At 30.5% G+C, this 17,871-nt stretch overlaps 1 protein-coding gene across 1 annotated transcript; it reads right to left on the reverse strand.

The window, feature by feature from the left end:
- Nucleotides 1-4,943: 4,943 nt before the first annotated feature.
- Nucleotides 4,944-13,272, reverse strand: LOC115880824. The gene is made up of 5 exons (XM_030898117.1): nt 13,099-13,272; nt 12,694-12,875; nt 12,568-12,645; nt 11,665-11,823; nt 4,944-6,312 (listed from the first exon to the last, which is right to left on the reverse strand). Exons 1-5 carry the CDS (start codon nt 13,127-13,129, stop codon nt 6,130-6,132), a joined length of 633 nt encoding a protein of 210 aa, XP_030753977.1. The 5' UTR covers nt 13,130-13,272; the 3' UTR covers nt 4,944-6,129.
- Between the last annotated feature and the right edge of the window lie 4,599 nt (nt 13,273-17,871).

The following is a 17,871-nucleotide window of genomic DNA, read 5'->3' on the forward strand; positions in this document are numbered from 1 at the left end:
ATCACCTTCCACGTCTCTTAGCAATGTGCAGTTTCTCGGTTTATTTCATACGTTTGGCAACGTTTTTACTGTTCTCTCTTTTTTCAGTACATTATAAAAGCATTGTATTCTTCTTACATACGGAAATCTCGACCCAAAACTAACCTTTGCCAGCCCTTAGTATAACCAAGGTTAATTGGGAAGCAATAGAAAAATGGATAAATTAAATTTTCTACAAACCAATATTATTCTAAATTTGACTAAATGTATAATATACTAGAATTAATTTAATACGTATTTTTCTTATGCCACAAAAATTCAAATAAGCACCCTGTATACTGAGTGTTTGTTTTTTTGTAACCGCACAATAGAGACAATTTGTACAAAATAGGAACTCAAGGGCAAAAACTTAACCTAATAAACTGTTTGGCTAGTGCAAAAGCAATTCCAGTATTAACTAACATGTTTTCTTATTAATCTAGAAGTAAGTAGTTATATATTAAGATAATAGGTCTTTAGAATACGGTAGCAAAAAAGCAAACAAAAAAATACTAATATACATACAATGTATTATACCGATCTTGTCATCGAAACTGCGTGGTCTGTATTTAGTGCATGCGACAGAGATAAATATAAATGACCGGTTGACAGAGAGAGGGAGAGATAAAATAAAAAGCGCATACAGTGTTGCCGGTTTTTACCTGTGTAGGAGAATGTATGTAGAATAAAATAAACTATTTTAAAAACTTTCATGTATACTACTGAACTAAATAAAAATAATATATCTAAGCTAAATATAATCTATTACAGATCTGTAGTAAAATGAGAAACTAACTGTGAAAAATAAAGTTCTAACTCTAGATGCAACATTTTTCGTAAACGCCTACTTGTCTGGTTTGAAATTTTGACCCAACTTTTATCTCTTTTTAATACATTTGATTTTACATTAAGCTATCTACCTCACTATCTTACACATTAAAATCCAGACCACGCAGTTTCAATGACCAAATCGATATATAATATAGGTGGCAAAAGGTAAGCGTTAGGTAAAAGTAATTCTAAGATATAGCTTATTACAAGTCCACGTTCGATATAGGTACCCTTTTGGAATAATAAAAAATTAGGGTTACCAAAAAAATAGAAGATGTCATACTTCAAATTTGAGACACGTGGTATAAATTTTTTAAACCGCACAAAAAGCGTAATTTAAAACACTGAGCATAGAGTTTTTAAAAAAATTACACGAATTTAAAGAAAATTTATACTGACGACTTACCTTACACCTTTCTTTTAAGACTATTTTTTGCTCTAAAATAAATACATATAACGACATTTAAAATGGATATAGTATACAAAGGATTACATAAAGTTATAACAATATAAACCATTCAATTACATTGTCTACTATACTTGTATAATTCTGTTTTTACCTAAAATATCTAAAATCAATTCCTACACTTATAAACTACTTAGTCGAAACGTTAAACTTTGGTTGCAACATTCAAACTTTGGTAAATAATTCCTGGAAAATATATCAATTCTTTTTTTTTAAGTCACTTTTGTGAAACATAGATGTGACATAGAATTTTTTGAGTAAATAACATCGAGGCATATGTAATATAGGTAACCATTTATAGATTAATAGTAAGATTTTAGCTTTTTGGGTGTGACCTTAAAGTTATTCAATATAGACTCAGATGCAAAAAAACGCAACGGAGAAATTTTTGGTCAAATTTAAACTGTTATATTTTTGTTATTTTTAGTCCTATTTTCATGAATTTTTTAGCAAACTGTATATTATTATAGTCTGTAAAACGAATAACTTTGAATTTGACAGTTCCCGCGGGCTTTTCTAGTGTTAATTTTAATAGGTTATCAACTTGCGGCCGTGCTGACGCAATGCCGTCTCTAATAGAGCAGCCTCAGAGCGAGATTTATGACGTCACGCTAGTTAGATACTACGGATTAATATGTTGTAGAATACATGGAAAACATAATTATTCCTCGTATTTTTGGTTTGTATTTTAAAAATGATATAGTTTACATGAAATATACATAATATACAGTTAATAAATACAATATATATACCTATTTATAGTAATAAATACTTTGTCAGATAAACTATAAACCATACAAATGCAGCAAATGTTTTACAATATGGCTGAAATCGTACTCCATAGTCAATATAGATAGTTTTTTGTTAAGAATAATAATGTAAAAAAATATGTGGTCATCTTTTGACAAGTTTATATTAGTTTATTAATTGCAGTAAACATTATAATATATAAATAAATTTTGTGATTGCAAATAATAATACATCACTATCGATATTCAATGTTTTTTGTTAAATTAGATCGATTTTCAAACCCCAAAATTTAAAATATATTTTACATTTTACCCATTATCTTATGTACCACCTATTCATTATTTGTATATTGTAAAACATTTGCTGCATTTGTATGGTTCATAGTTTATTTGCCAAAGTATTTATTACTATAAATAGGTATATATTATATTGTATTTATTAACTGTATATTATGTATACTTCATGTAAACTATATCATTTTTAAAATACAAACCAAAAATACGAGAAATAATTATGTTTTCCATGTATTCTACAACATATTTATTAATCCGTAGTATCTAACTAGCGTGACGTCATAAATCTCGCTCCGTGGCTGTTCTATTAGAGACGGCATTGGTCTAACATTTAGAAATGTCAAAAGCTGATGACATTTTACTTTTGTCAATTATGACATTTCGTGCTGATTTTTGCAAGAAGAGGAAGAACTGTCACTTGTTTTATTATTTTCCTTTTCTATTTCACGAAAGTAAAAAGAGTTATCTGATTCGTTCAGGCACTCAATTTAAAGAATATCAGTAACTTTTTTGACAGAGGGATTTTATATTTGCCATGTTGGTAAAAAATAACGGTCAAAATTCAAAGTTATTCATTTTATAGACTATATATCAACTTTAATTCGTAAACTAAGTTTTTTTTATAAACTTTAGTATTTGGCATATTATACAGGGTTAATCGGGAGATTGTTTTTTTACCTTAACTTTAAAACACCCTGTGCAATAATTTCGTGTGTAAATTTTCCTAAAATATAATTTTACGGTCAAAACCATGCCTCCTGAGCATTTTGTTTTTTGGATCATGTCAATACATGCTTTGGTTAATTTTTAAGAGCGAAATGAACTGATCAATTTGCAATTTTTCAATTATCATGATTTTTGACGTATTTTTTTAATATGACGAGATGGTTTTGGTCACTATTGTCGTAACGTCGTATTACGCTGCAATGGATACTCTATACTAAATTTTAAAAAAAATGTCCTGGTTTTAATAAACATTAATAACGATAACAAAACTAACGGTATTAAAGAAAGCATCTGTAATACTGAAGTATATAAACAGAAAAAAAAAATTGTAAAAATATCCTAATACTTTGTATTGCATCCCTTGGCTGATATAATTGCCTGTATACGTCCGATCATACTGTCATTGAGGCTGCATATACCATATTGCGTTATGCTTTCTCACTCTTCTTTAAGAACCTAGCGAAGTTCATTTAATGGTACCGCTTCGCAACGTCTAATCCTCCTGCCAAGCATTTCACAAACGTCGAACATGATGGTCAGTTTATAGTAGTATTTAGTTCACAATAATCACCAAAGCGACCTTGTCATATTGAAAATTTACTTTAAAAAGAAATGATCATTGAAAAAATTGCAAATTCTTGGTGGCAAGTTCATTTCGCTCTTAAAAATTAACCAAGGCATGTATTGACATGATCCAAAAAACAAAATGCTCAGGAGACATGGTTGTGGCTGTAAAATTATATTTTAGGAAAATTTACACACGAAATGATTGCACAGGGTGATTTAAAGTTAGAGTAAAAAAACAACCCCTCGATTAACCCTGTATAATATGCCAAATACTAAAGTTTATAAAAAACTTAGTTTACGAATTAAAATTGACATAATTATATACAGTTTGCTAAAAAAATCATGAAAATAGGGCTAAGAATAACAAAAATATAATGCTTTAAATTTGACCAAAAAAGTTTCCGTCGCGTTTTTTTTGCACCTGAGTGTAGTTACATAAGAAAGGTCTAGTAACCTCTGCTATTTTTCCCTAATAAATATTTTTAAGTAAATAAAGCACCAAAGTAAGACCTAAAGCCAAAATCTTACTTTAATAACAAAATTAAATATAGTATAAAGTTAAGAATAGATAAAATATCAGTAAAGCTATATATCGTCAATAAATAATATTGTACCATATTTAAAAATAATTGTTTAACTACAATAACGAAACCATAACGAGTCGTGGAAACGCATGTATACCGTACTGGCAACTCTCACTTTTGGGTCGGTATATACATGTGTGGAAGTAAATCGCGTAGGGAACTTATTAAGTCGAAGTGAGAGAAATGCGACGGTGTGCTGTTGCGGCGTTGCCACATTTCTCCGGTACGCCTTTCCCTATCAAGTAAAGTAAAATCACGATCGCAAACCGCTTATTTTTAAAAGACTTTTTTTCGACTAGACTTTTTTAACTAGATAAAATCATCAGATTTGTTTCTGAGCATCTAAAATGGAATTGTAAGGATACCGTTTTTTTTTATAACGATAAAACGTCAGTAATGGCGATAATTTAAAAACTCAACTTTTTAACACATAACGCGTGCTGATAACTCAAGAACCACTTTAAATATTGAACTTTTTTTTCTTTTGAAATTCGGACCTTTTACAAGATGTTTAAATAAAAAAAATCCTCTAGGCTCGTTTTTTTTCAAAAATTAAAAAAAAACCATCCATTTACTTTTAGTGCATAACAATTTTCAGCAATCATGTAACTTCTTTATTTATAAAGATTTTTACATACTTTCTGCGAAGAAAATATAGCAGAAATATTAAGAAAGTTTTTGAAAAAACTACAATCAATTATTTCTAATGGATTTTGAGATATCGATTTTTGAATTCAGAGTTCTAATAGCGCGACCACTGTCGAACACCAACTCAATTCCACTTGTTTTTACCAAACATGCAAGTTTTTTTAACTTGCACTTTCTCGGTTTATTTCATAAGTTTGACAACGCGTTTACTGTTCTCTCTTTGTTCAGTACATTATAAACGCATTATACTCTTCTTACATATGGAAGTCCCGACCCAAAACTAACCTTTGCCGGCCCTTAGTATTATAGTCCAATATATTCGATATATGTAAGAAAAAAGTACAGAATTTGATATCATTATACAAGCTTACACAAAATATAAGTTATAACAAATATAGAGATTTATGAAAATTCTTCTTTTTATAACATTGCCAAAATTTTAGAACTTTTTGAATATACTAAATTCTCCAATAACAACATACAATAAAACCTCCAAAATTGCATAAGCTGGATGTTTATACAGGGTTTCTCTTAAATCAGTGCAAGATTTTAACGGCAGTATACAGGGTGTCCCAAGCTGCGCGTGCATTAGAAGTTTCTAGAAAACTAGAATATCTAGAATGGAGATTTTTTAGACATCCCTGTTTCACAAGGAGATCTATCGTTTAAAAATACTTTCAATATGGCGGCACTTCCGGAAATACCGGAAGTTGATAGCAACTTTCTTATTTTAAATGGGTACCCCCATGTTTTATTACATATATTTAAAGTCTTTGCAAAATTTTATGAATTTTGATATCAAACACTATACCGCAACATTAACCTTTTGTTGAGAAAGACATTTTTGGAGGAAAAAACTGTCTGTCAAAAAAAATTGTATAGCCTAAACGTCAAATTTAGTGATTTCCACAGCTACTGTGACATAACGAAAAGACATGTGGCTATCTATTTCAAAGATTAAATTGTTCGAATGTCATATAATATTGGGCGTAGCTGCCATGGAATTGAGCGATTAAAAAATGTTTCGACTTATTTAAATAAAACCCTGTATAGTATCCTTGAGTTTCCAATATTATTTAGCCTGCCAATATTATAACCTATCTCAAACAGAAGACTCGTTGTGATGTCGTTTCCTTATGATTACTGGGTAAATTACTCACAACTCTTAACAGTATGACTAGAAAACATTTGCGTTATATCACTATACATTTCGGAATGTTAAAATTAAGCAATTGAATTTCTTGATTCAATCTTCGCTCATCAGACGTAGGTGGTCTTCGGCCGAAGTCCTCAGGGAATTACTAGTTAACAGCGAAAATTTGTCGTGGTAGTATAGCGCTTTGAAGGATTTTAGTGGTGACGTATCTTGGCCGTCCCAACTAGAATGTTTTGGCTTCAGTTCGGCTGATTTCGATTTTTCTTTGGTATTCTACAAGCAATATTATTCAATAATCAATTTGCAGTGCCACAGATGTCTGCCTCATATTGTCAGTAAAACGTGATGCTAACTCCATTTTTTACGTTAATAAGTTTTTTTATACCATTAGAAAGAGAAAAAAATACTCTATAAGTAAGGAAAGCAAATACATTTTTCCCCATTAAATAAAATTTGCTATTTTAACTCAATAATATCTGCCAACTCCCAATGATCTGAAATAGCCACCGAAATGCTGCTATCTCCGTAATTTCCGTTACGATCACGCTAAACACACGGATTTTTATTTCTTTGTTTCATTCAACAAAATTCTCTATATACGAGCAATTCATCGGCGTGCTATAAATAGTTCAAATAAAATTACTTAGTTGTACAAGAATTTCCATAATACCTAATCAGTTTCTTTTTTCAACGTTTTTCCACGTAAATGATACACAATTTTTTTAAAAATTAAAAAAAAAATAAAGAGAAAAGTAATAAAAATTTAATAAAATTACGCACTGTTTTTCAAGCCCTGATCCCTTCGAGTAGCCCCAGGGCGTAAAGCCCAGAACTCGAAGTTCGCGAATGGAGGACAGCAATTAACGCATGAAAATAGTTCCTACATGTGTACATATTTTTTGTACCGTTTTTTTGCTCTCCTGTAAAATTAGAAATAATGGAGAGTTAGCAGTTTATCACATTTCACTGACGATATGCAATTCAAAATGTTCGGGAATTTATGTTGGGGGGTATTTTTATGTCGGGAAATGTTTTCCGAGAACGAACGAGGAGAAATAAGCAAATGTCGAAAATTTATAATTAATGCAAAGAACAGATACATAGTACCTAAGTCTTTTACATTTTTAAATTTTATCCTAAATTTTCTCGTTTTTCCTTATTATTCTACAGTATATCCCCGAATTGTCTTCACAAGAGGAAAAACTTTTTTATTATTGACATTTTTCATAAAAAATGTTTGCTTGTTCTAAAATGGTTAATCCCGTTTATACTTTTAATAAATTAATAAAATAAAAGTCCTAAAAATCAAAACGCGTTTCTACGGTAATATAATTTCGTTTTCATTTTTTGATAGATTGTTATTGATAGAATTTTGATGTTAGAGAAGCATAACATTTATTTGGTTTAATTCTACTGAGAGGGTGATTAATAGTTCTAAGAAAATGTGATACTTCCATCCACGTGCCGAGTTTGGTTCCAATCGACCCATAATTAAGAAAACAATCCTGAGGATTTAGTCCATTTAGAGGCATCATCGGTTCGAAATGTCGAGGGCGTCATCCTGTTGCCCGTCCGCAATTATGCCGAAATCGACCCACATCCATTATGTCGACATAACCTAATCAACCTATCGACATACCAAATTTCATTTAACTCGGACGATTTTTTCGCCATTGATGATGGGATTTCATAGTGCACGAAACGTCGTCAAAATAAGTGGTGCGATCGCACCACTCTGGCCCTTTGTGCCTTTGTATCGGTTTTTTAATAGCGGTGTAATTATATTATTAATCTGTAAAACTTATTGGGGTCTAATAAAGAAATTTGAATTTGAAAATCGAAGCCCCATCTACATTCCGGGTTTCAGCACCCAAGCTCATATAGGACCCGAGTTACGACGCTCCAAGCTTCAATTTTTACTTCCATCGCCCGTAAAGAAGTTTCACTTCAAAAATATGACGTTAATCAAAATTAATAATAACCATAAAGAATGAAATCGAAATTATATCACCATAGAAGCGCCCTTTAATTTTTAGGACTTAAGCTTGATTTTCATACATCCGTTATCCGACGATACGATGATACGATATTAATTTTATTGGTAGAATTTGAAATCTTCGATTGGTTAGAAACGGTTAACCAATTGAAGCCTTTAAATTCGGCCAAAAAAATTAATATCGCATCATCGTATCGTCGGACAACGGATGCATAAAATTCAAGCTTTAAGCTTAATTAAGAACCTCGCAATTAGTGGAATAAATTAGTCGTGTCAATTACACTTCATACTTTTTAGTTTACGATCATTCACAATGTCTAAAATTAATAGAATATCCTAGCAACATCTTGCGGTAGTCAGTTGTATCCATAGAGAAAGCCAAATATTTAGCTTATAAAACAATAAACTTTTGATTTCTAACCACAATTTCTCTTGATGAATGATAATCAAAGATCAAAATGACATTCTCTCCGCAAATTTTGAAGTATAATTAGTGGAAAAGTCACAAGTTTGCTAACCTTTTCTACTAATTGAAAATGTCTACCACTAATTTAGACGTTCTGAATGATTACATTAAAATTAAAGGAACAAACTTCTACGATAATTATTTAAACCACAAATTTATTCCACTAATTGCAAGGTTCTGAATGAAGCTTTAGTCAGAACCTCGCAATTATTGGAATAATTGGTAGTTGGAGCTAGTAGAGCTAAGTGATAGTTGATAGTCAGAATTTTAGTGATAGTCATTTTCAAGTAGTAGAAAGTTAACAAACTTATAACTTTTCCGCTAATTATACTTCAAAATTTGCGAGAAATGTCATTTTGGCCTTTGATTATCTTCCGTCAAGAGCAATTGTGGTTAGAAATCAAAAGTCGATTGTTTTATAAGCTAAATATTAGGTATTCTCTATGGATACAACTGACTAACCCAAGCTATACTGTTAATTTTAATTGTTTTTTAAACATTGTGAATGATCGTAAACTAAAGAGTATAAAGTGTAATTGAAACCACTAATTTATTCGACCAATTGCGAGGTTCTGAATGAAGCTTTAGAAAAAATTAAGACACATTTTCATGTTTTCTGTAATTTTCTATAAAACGGTATAAAAATTTGGAAAAGTATAAACAGAATCAACCATTTTAGAACAAGCAAACATTTTTATGAAGACTGTATTTTTGTAAAATGTCAATAATAAAAAAGTTTTTCCTCTTGTAAAGACAATCTGGAGACATACTGTAGAGAAAAATTATAATTTGCAGAACATTTAGAACAAAAAAAAATTAATAAACAGGTATTCAGAACACATTACCCTTCTCTCTAGATATATTTATATTGCAGAGTAAGTAATAACAGTAGGATGATTCACAGTACACCGGACCATGTCTGAGCCGGGCACGTTCTGTGGAGTAGACACCGAGCCACGTCCGAGCCTTCTGTTTATGCAACACCGAGTTGATAACGGGGCTCGTATTAGTTCTGAGCATATTACAAAAAAACAGCTCCATAGACACACGAAGATTTAATACGAACAACGCCAAAATTCTCGCAAGTGGAATTGGTACCAATTACAGTTGATGAAAAAAAGAAAACAACGCTTTATTGTACAAAAAGCCAAACAGCTTCATCGACAAAGCAAAACAAAAAAAGCACAAAAACAAATATACAAATAATAAAAAAAATGTCTTACAATACAAATCAATTCAAAAAAAATTTACGTCATAAAATTACAAATAAAACATATATTGATATTGCAGAACACAGGCGTATCTAGAAAATTTTACAAAAGGAAAACTGTAAATGGATAAAATCATGTTATAATAACATAAAATCAAGAGTTATAAAATATTATATACTAGACCTTTAACCGGTGTGTGAGATGATCAAAATATTAAAATTAAAATTCTAAATTGTTCATGATTAAACATCAACAAAAAAGTCGTTTACCCCGCATATAGGGTTCTCTCCAGTAAGTATGATTTCAGAGCTTTGCGAAATGCGGGAAAGAATGAAAGTGACTTGATATTCGAAGGCAAATGATTGTACATTTTCTTGGCATTGTACAGTATTGAGCCCTTAACTAGTTCTGAGCTCGGGGTTGGCAGATAAATATCGTGTTCCGCATTCCTAAGTGGATAGTTGTGAGAAGGCCTTTCCGGAATAGAGAATATGTGCTTGCGGATTAAGCAAACGGATTCAAAAATGAATAAGGAAGGAAGAGTCAGTATTTTGAAATTTTTAAAGAAATTCTGGCAGTGAGTTCTACTGTTTAGTCCCAATAAGTATCGATAAGAAAGAACAACACCTGTTCAAAGAGGAAGATGAAGGACCTCTCTTCTTCATTACATCCTTCCATTGTCCAGTTTTATGCATTCCCTGTCATCAAATACTACTGTAAGATTCACTACCTACTACAGACATGATAAAAAGTGTACTTTGTTTATATCATGACTGCAGATTGCAGTCGGGGCACCAAGAAAAGTACATACATGCTTTCCGCAACGTGGCGGGAACGAAGCGGATCCGAAAAAAAAATGTACAGCGACATTTCTGTGACGGGGCACGGACGGGTTCCGACGAAGCTCGGATCGTGCTCGGCCTGGCATGAATGTATATGTGTAAATAACACTTGACAATGTTTGGCCGTGTCTTCACCGACGCACGGCTCGGACCCGTCACGGTATAGCGTGAATCATCCTTAAATGCTGCAAATTAAAACGACAAAAACTAGCTAAATCTATGTAGGGTGGTCCGATTTGTATTCGGGAAACTTTAGCAGCATATACTGCAGATAAAAAATAAGTAAAAAAGTAATAATATGTTAAAAAGTACAGGGTGTAAAAGTTTCATTTTTATTTCAGGTTTTTCCAAATAATTTCAGAACCATGATACAAAGAAAACAACGCATGATATTGCGCAGGTTGGTCACTACGTCACAGGTGATATCGGCACCATCATTGGCCGGCACGCTCCGCGCGCCAATTTCAAACTGATGGCACATAATAAATGTGAAAATGACTTTTCAAATGTCAAGCTCGATAATTTGACATAACTTTTGAGATTCAATTCCTCCCTATTCTAGGTTCTATTCTTTTTTATTAGTGGCAATTGAACAATATGGATTTTTTGTATGGCGTAGTGTCGTCACAAGTGATATGCGCAAACTGAACGAAATTGGAGCCGGTATCGATCATACCTTGGTTTCTTTGTATCATGTTTCCGCACTATAGTCAATACTTAGATAAAAATTGGTATTTGGGTGTTTTTTTGACATAATATATTTGATTTCGATGTCAATACTCCTACTTGTAGAGGGCGCCACCTACGTAATTTTTAACTGTTCAACAAGTCAAATTAAACCATAATAATAAAATATTTTTGTCCATAAATTTCTCAGATCTTTATCAAAATTATTATACGCATACCTAACTAATAGAAATTGTAACCATTTACCGAACTAAAGAATTGAAAATTTAAAATTATGTTGAAATAGAGAATACTGATATGGAAAATGATATGAAAGCAGCCTCTAATGATACTAAAATTTTTGTTATTAACTGTCATTTCATTCTATGAATATTTTTAGTATGCCTTTAAAAATATGGAGATTAAAATAACTTGTTTACTTACATTTACTTCAAGTTGCAGGGCATCAGAACTACCACTGGGAAATTGAAAAGTCCTAAAATTCGGTGATGTTGGCCAATTTGTAGGAGGCGGACTCCGAATCATGTGCTCATGAGTTTCTGGCAGTGACATAGGGTCTATGTCCAGGTCTAATGACAGCTCCTAAGCAAAGTAAAAAATATATCTTAGTACATATAAATGATTATCTAAAAAGAAAATATAATCTACTTTTGACTTAAAATGACAGACAACAATTGTCACTGTCGCATGTTCTCTCTAAGTAATATTTCTGACCTACATATAGTAATGGAAAAAAAATGAAATAAGTATATGGTTGTAAAATAATTCATATTTCCCCTAAAAATAGTTTTGGTAGAAGTCATTTGAAAAATAAATATACCTAATTTTGATTGATTGCCACCTAGAATGTCAATTTTTTTTTATTGTATGAAATATCTATATACATATTTATGACTATAAACATGATTAGATGTTCGATGTTTTGATTGAATATTAATAAATTGTTATACAAAAAAATTACGCTACACACCACATTATTTCTTCATACTTATAATCAGTGAATAATATAATTCTAGATAAATCTGAAATCAATCATTTTCAGGAACATACTAAGTATATCTGATTGTATTTAGATTGATCTGATTGGAGCATTTAATAAATATTGCTTAATTTTAGAAGTTATAAAATATATTAAACATCATAACAAAATATAACAGATAGTTTGCAAAAAATACCATTTCCTTGCAACTAAAAATTTTAATAAAAAACCTACCTTAAATCAATAAACAAAAAAATTTCGATTCTAGTTTTTCTGTGTATATACAAAACTAATATTCTTAAAAATTATCTTATTCAAAAGTATAGGTAGTGTATGTTTTAACATACCTTAGACATTAAAGTAACATTATCAGATTCTTCATCTAAACTGGAATCCAAAAGGCTTTCTCTACTTGCTATGACTCGCTAAAATTAAAACAAAAGTAAAAAAAACTATAATAAAAATCAAATTACCTGTATAAAAGGATTATCTTGTCTTGACGCCCTCAAATTTTCCATATCCTGATCTATGTTTCGTATCCTGCCTGGTGTCAGAGTTAAAGTTGAGACGGCAGGAGATGCTGGACAACTCACTGGCAGATTGAGATAGTAATCAACACCAGAAACACTAAGTGATGACCTAGCACGACCCATATCTAAAAATTCGTACAAAAGTAAATAACAATATTAACCTTGTACCCACTTTATCTAAATATCTATAATTATTAAAATAAACCGAATATCATATAATTCATAGCAAAAATATATATTTCTTAACATTTATCGACCGATTTACATAACAGAAATGTTTGAATACATGTTTGTTTTATTTATATTTGAAACTATAAACCACAAGCTATTCAAACTAATGTTATTTACCTTTTCCTTTCTTGTGCTTATTGCAATCCATATTTATATCGAGTAATGGAATAAATTACTTTCATGAGATCGCTACAGACTTAAAAATTAAAATTCGTTTGGTCTTTCTTTGATTTTTCAGTTCATTTTTAATAATTCAGGTACTTTAAAAAGTGTGGTCCTTTATTTGACAAAGACTAGAAAAATCAGCTGTTTATTGTCTAAAAACTGGTCCATCAGTGTCACCAACAGCAAAAATAGAAATATTGATATTCTTTTGGATATTCTCAAATACGTTTTGTAATTCTCCATTTTCTTAATTAAAAAATCTAAATTACAATATTGGTTATTGTACATAGGTATAACAGAAAATATGTAAATTAAAAATATGTTAAATATAAAAATTCTAATATATTGCCCTTTAATGTTTAACTACCTGCTAGAACATTTAAACAGTGTTGCAAATAACCAATTTAAAAGAATATACAGAGTGGTTAAAAAAGATCCAAATTTAAAAATTTGTACAATTTTCATACTCATAAACGCAAAACCCTTTGCAAAACTGAATAAAATCAATGCATTACATTCTTAGATTAACAATAAAAATTACATTACATTTAATATAAACGAGGAAAATATTGAAAGAAATATTGATTGCTGATTAAAGTCTTTTGTTATTATGGCGAAAGAAATATTATAACAAAAATAGAGATCTTGATTGAAAAGAGACGGTTTATTTAATAGTTTTTTGAATTCATTTTTCAATGTTTTATGACTACAATGCAATACGCACCATTGCATTGACTCATTTTTTTTCAGAAAGAACGGCCCATCATATTATATACATTCAATAGTCCCTCATACAGAAGACCCGGCCTGCGAACCCGACGCAATCTGCAGACTTGCCCTTTCACGTACCAAAACTGTCGTATTTTGGTCGGCGGGCTTAGCCTGCGGACTTGGCTTACCGATTAGATTTTTGCCCGATTAAATATTCTCGTTTGGGACAAAATTCGACCTTTTATTGCAGTTTTAACACAAATTACCTATAACAGATGACTTGTGTCTAGCCCTAGCAGGCAACTGTTAAGCCCGACCAATCACGTTAGAGTTTTTGACAAAATGTATAGTTTGGGTTATTATTTGTTTGGTTTGGAATAATCTGCACCAATATGTTATCGAGGCATATAATCTCACAGTAATTTAATAGATTGCTTGTCATATTATATCAGTTCGTAGGAGATTAGGAAAAAAAAGATATTTATAGTATAAAAAATTAATTTATTTAACAAAATTTAATTAAAGATTTTTATTGATGACAAAAAAAGTGACAAAATAGTTACTTTTCTATTGGTTCTATCGGACTTTTTTCGACTATATAAATCTTTATTTTTTGTAAACTTTAATGCATAAAATATTTTCACTTATAATATCACAAGAGCTTAAATTATTTTCGGAAATTTTTTTGAGGGCACGAATATTTTGAAAATTATCCCGAGTCGAAGACGAGGGATAATTTTCCTAAAATATTCGTGCCCGAAAGAAAATTTCCAGGAATAATTTAAGCTTGCGTGGTATTCGGTAAGAAAATTTCACACCTAAATTTGAAAAAAAATATTAATCCAACATGACATTTTTAAAATAATTTCAATTTGTTAATAATATAACCAATATTATTATATTTTTAATGTATTACACTCAAATGCTAAAACTCAAATGGGTAATATTTCAATATATAGACATTGTAGTTCATTCACATTATGATTGTAGATCTTATGTTTACCTTTTCAACTGTCAAAAAATTTCCACTAAAGTTTCGTGGCGCCTCGAAAAAATTTCCGGAAATTTTTTCAGTTGCCATGGTAACTAGTCAACATTAAAGCATGTTATTGGTTGAAAAGTAGAGGTGTGAAATTTTCAATCTAATAAATAATTTAATGATGTAAATAAGAGGAAATTTCTCACATGGGTGGTCAAATTCTATAGTTTTCAATATATCAAACAGCCTTTGAATGTTTTCTTCAGTGCAAAACTCATCAAATTTTAATATAAATAATTTTTCCATTTCCAGTAAATAAAATGAACAAATTTTTCCACTTTCATGATCAAAGGCTTTTAAATGGGTAAATAATTTCGAGTAATCCAGATATTCTTTTGCAAATTTTAGACAAATATTACATTGATGTATTTGAAGACCCTTTAAATTGATGTAGTCAAACATAATTAAAGGCATTTTGAGTTGAAAACATTTCTCAGAGGCTGTTTGATATAATGAAAACTATAGAATTGATCATTAAATGATTTATTAGATTGAAAATATTTGATGTATTAAAGTTTACAAATAAAGATTTATATAGTCGAAAAAAGTCCGATAGAACCAATAGAACTATTTTGTCACATTTTTAATTAAATTTTGTTAAATAAATTAATTTTTTATACTATAAATATCTTTTTTTTTCCTTACAAATAAACACATTTGTATCCCATTTTAAATAAGATATACAAGTTACCAAAACTTAGAAATAACAGTTCAAAAGTTCAACAAAAATCCTACACCCATTTTTAAAAAGAAACATATAACCACGCACTATGTCATTCCAGCAAGCGAATACGACACAGCATAGGTTTCCGGACTAAACAACTGGTGTATTTACACCACTCAATAGGCGTGTGGGGTTTGCCGAGCGGTTTCCGATGCAGTCGCTTTCTTTCGCATCTGTTATAGGTAATTTGTGGTTTTAATATAAATAATTTTTTATCGGAATAAAACTGCCACTTAAAAAGAGTGAGCATTACAAGTCAAGCGTTAGTTACAAGCGTTTTAGACAAATCTAATCTCACAGGCCAAGTCCGCCAAAGACTTGGTCTGGCCCACAAACGGAAAGACATCATCCAAAGGCCGGGTCCACAGGTCAGATATTTCGGTGTATGGCAGGCTATTAAAAACATATTGATAGCTAAAAATCTATCTATACATGGTCCCGCAATAGTGCGTCGCGCATCTGTAGCAAAGAATATCTTTTTAGAATCTTTTACATCTTAGAATAAAAAACTTGGAAATGTTATGCAAACCAAACCTAAAGTATGTAAGACGATGTATTTCAGGAAAACATTTTAACTTCTATAGGGTAGCTCAAAATAGTGAGTGGATCGGGACGATATTTGTTAAATGGAACACCGCCTGTTGCATTTTGGGCTTCCTTTCAGATCACTTTACATAATCCTAAGATATGAGTAAATATATTTTTATAGTCTCAAAGATAGATATTAATAAATAAATAAAAAATATATATTTTTCAACCGTCTTTAAAAAATTATTATAAATACAAGAACTGTCCTGAAATCAAGACTATATTAGATATTTACTTTAGATGATCTATACTTACTATGCTATAAATATCTTAATCATACAGGGTGTTCAAAATTCTACGCCAAACTTTCTAAAATATAAAATAATTCTTCTTTGTTTTTTTTACATAGAATACCTTGTATATTATTTTTTTATTAGATGGAGAATTAAAACATGGTCATTTTTGTATTTAAAGTATTTCAAAATTTTTAATGGTTTCGCAGATACACGCGCAGTATTATTTCATAATATGGCTCTCTCAACTGTAAAATACGAAAGAAAAATTATTGATGGGTGGCTTTCATAGAAATTTACTATGGAAAATGCCATATGATATACAAAAAACTGCAAATATCTGCAAAACCGTTAAACACTTTTAAATACTCTAAATACAAAAAATGTTCATTTTATAATTCTCCATCTATTGAGAAAATAATATACAGGGTATTGCATTAAAAAAAACGAAAAATAATTATTTTATATTTTAGAAAGTTTGGCGTATAATTTTGGCGTATCATCCTGTATCATTTAGGATTACCATATTTATAGCAAAGTAAGTACCAGACCATCTAAACTATTATAGTTTTGATTTTAGGACAGTTCTTGTATTTTTAATAAACTTTTTTAAGAAAGGCTGAAAAATATATTTCTATTTATTTATTAATATCTCTGAGACTATCAAAATATATTTAATCCAAAAATGCCAAATAAAGGAAGCCAAAAATGCAATAATATACAGGGTGTTCCACTAAAAAAAAATCATCCCGATCCACTCACACTATTTTGAACCACCCTATAGAAGTTAAAATATTTTTCTGAAATACACTAGACCCAAAAAGCGACAAAAGAAACCATTTCGTCTACGTGACCTGGTAGTACAAGTACGGAGATACCTCCGACTACTCCACGAAGTACTTGCTCCAGAGGAAGCAAAAGCGAAAACACAAAACACTCCTCGAAAAAGGGGAGAGTTAAGGAATTGAGAAACAGACGGCTTGTTCTAACTGGCTTGCTCTAACTTTGGAACTAGAATACTACCATAGATACTACTTTCCGGTCTTGTAACTAAAATTAGTACTTTGATTAAAATGACGGAAAATATTTCATAACATAAATTTGATTAAATATAAAAGTAAGGAAAGAAGTACATGATCATAAAAAATATAGTAAAATCAATTCATTTTGCTGTATCATTCACGCAAAACTTTGCTGTTTGATCACTGTAACATGACAAATTTAGTTTATCCTTTGATACAAGACATAAGATACAGTATTTCTTCGAGCAATAATAATTTACTTTCATTATTCCGCTTGTGTTCGGTTTGAACCCGGTAATAATTGTTATTATTTTTTTTCCTAACTCATCTGTAACAACGGCATTGAAAAATAATTGGCTGCAGTGGTAACAATTCGTTTCATTACAGATGACGGGATTCGATGCAAGA

This window comes from Sitophilus oryzae, unplaced genomic scaffold, assembly GCF_002938485.1.
Source record: "Sitophilus oryzae breed Bouriz unplaced genomic scaffold, Soryzae_2.0 scaffold_165_pilon_pilon, whole genome shotgun sequence".
Taxonomy (NCBI): domain Eukaryota; kingdom Metazoa; phylum Arthropoda; class Insecta; order Coleoptera; family Curculionidae; genus Sitophilus; species Sitophilus oryzae.

What these genes read in the sequence shown, in the direction of transcription:
- LOC115880824 (XM_030898117.1), bottom strand. Translation starts at nt 13,129, where the DNA reads ATGGATTGCAATAAGCACAAGAAAGGAAAAG. An exon ending in AAGATAATCCTTTTATACAG is followed by an intron (nt 12,646 to 12,693) that starts GTAATTTGATTT and finishes TTTTAATTTTAG; the next exon opens with CGAGTCATAGCAAGTAGAGA. An exon ending in CCCTGCAACTTGAAGTAAAT is followed by an intron (nt 6,313 to 11,664) that starts GTAAGTAAACAA and finishes TATTGCTTGTAG; the next exon opens with AATACCAAAGAAAAATCGAA.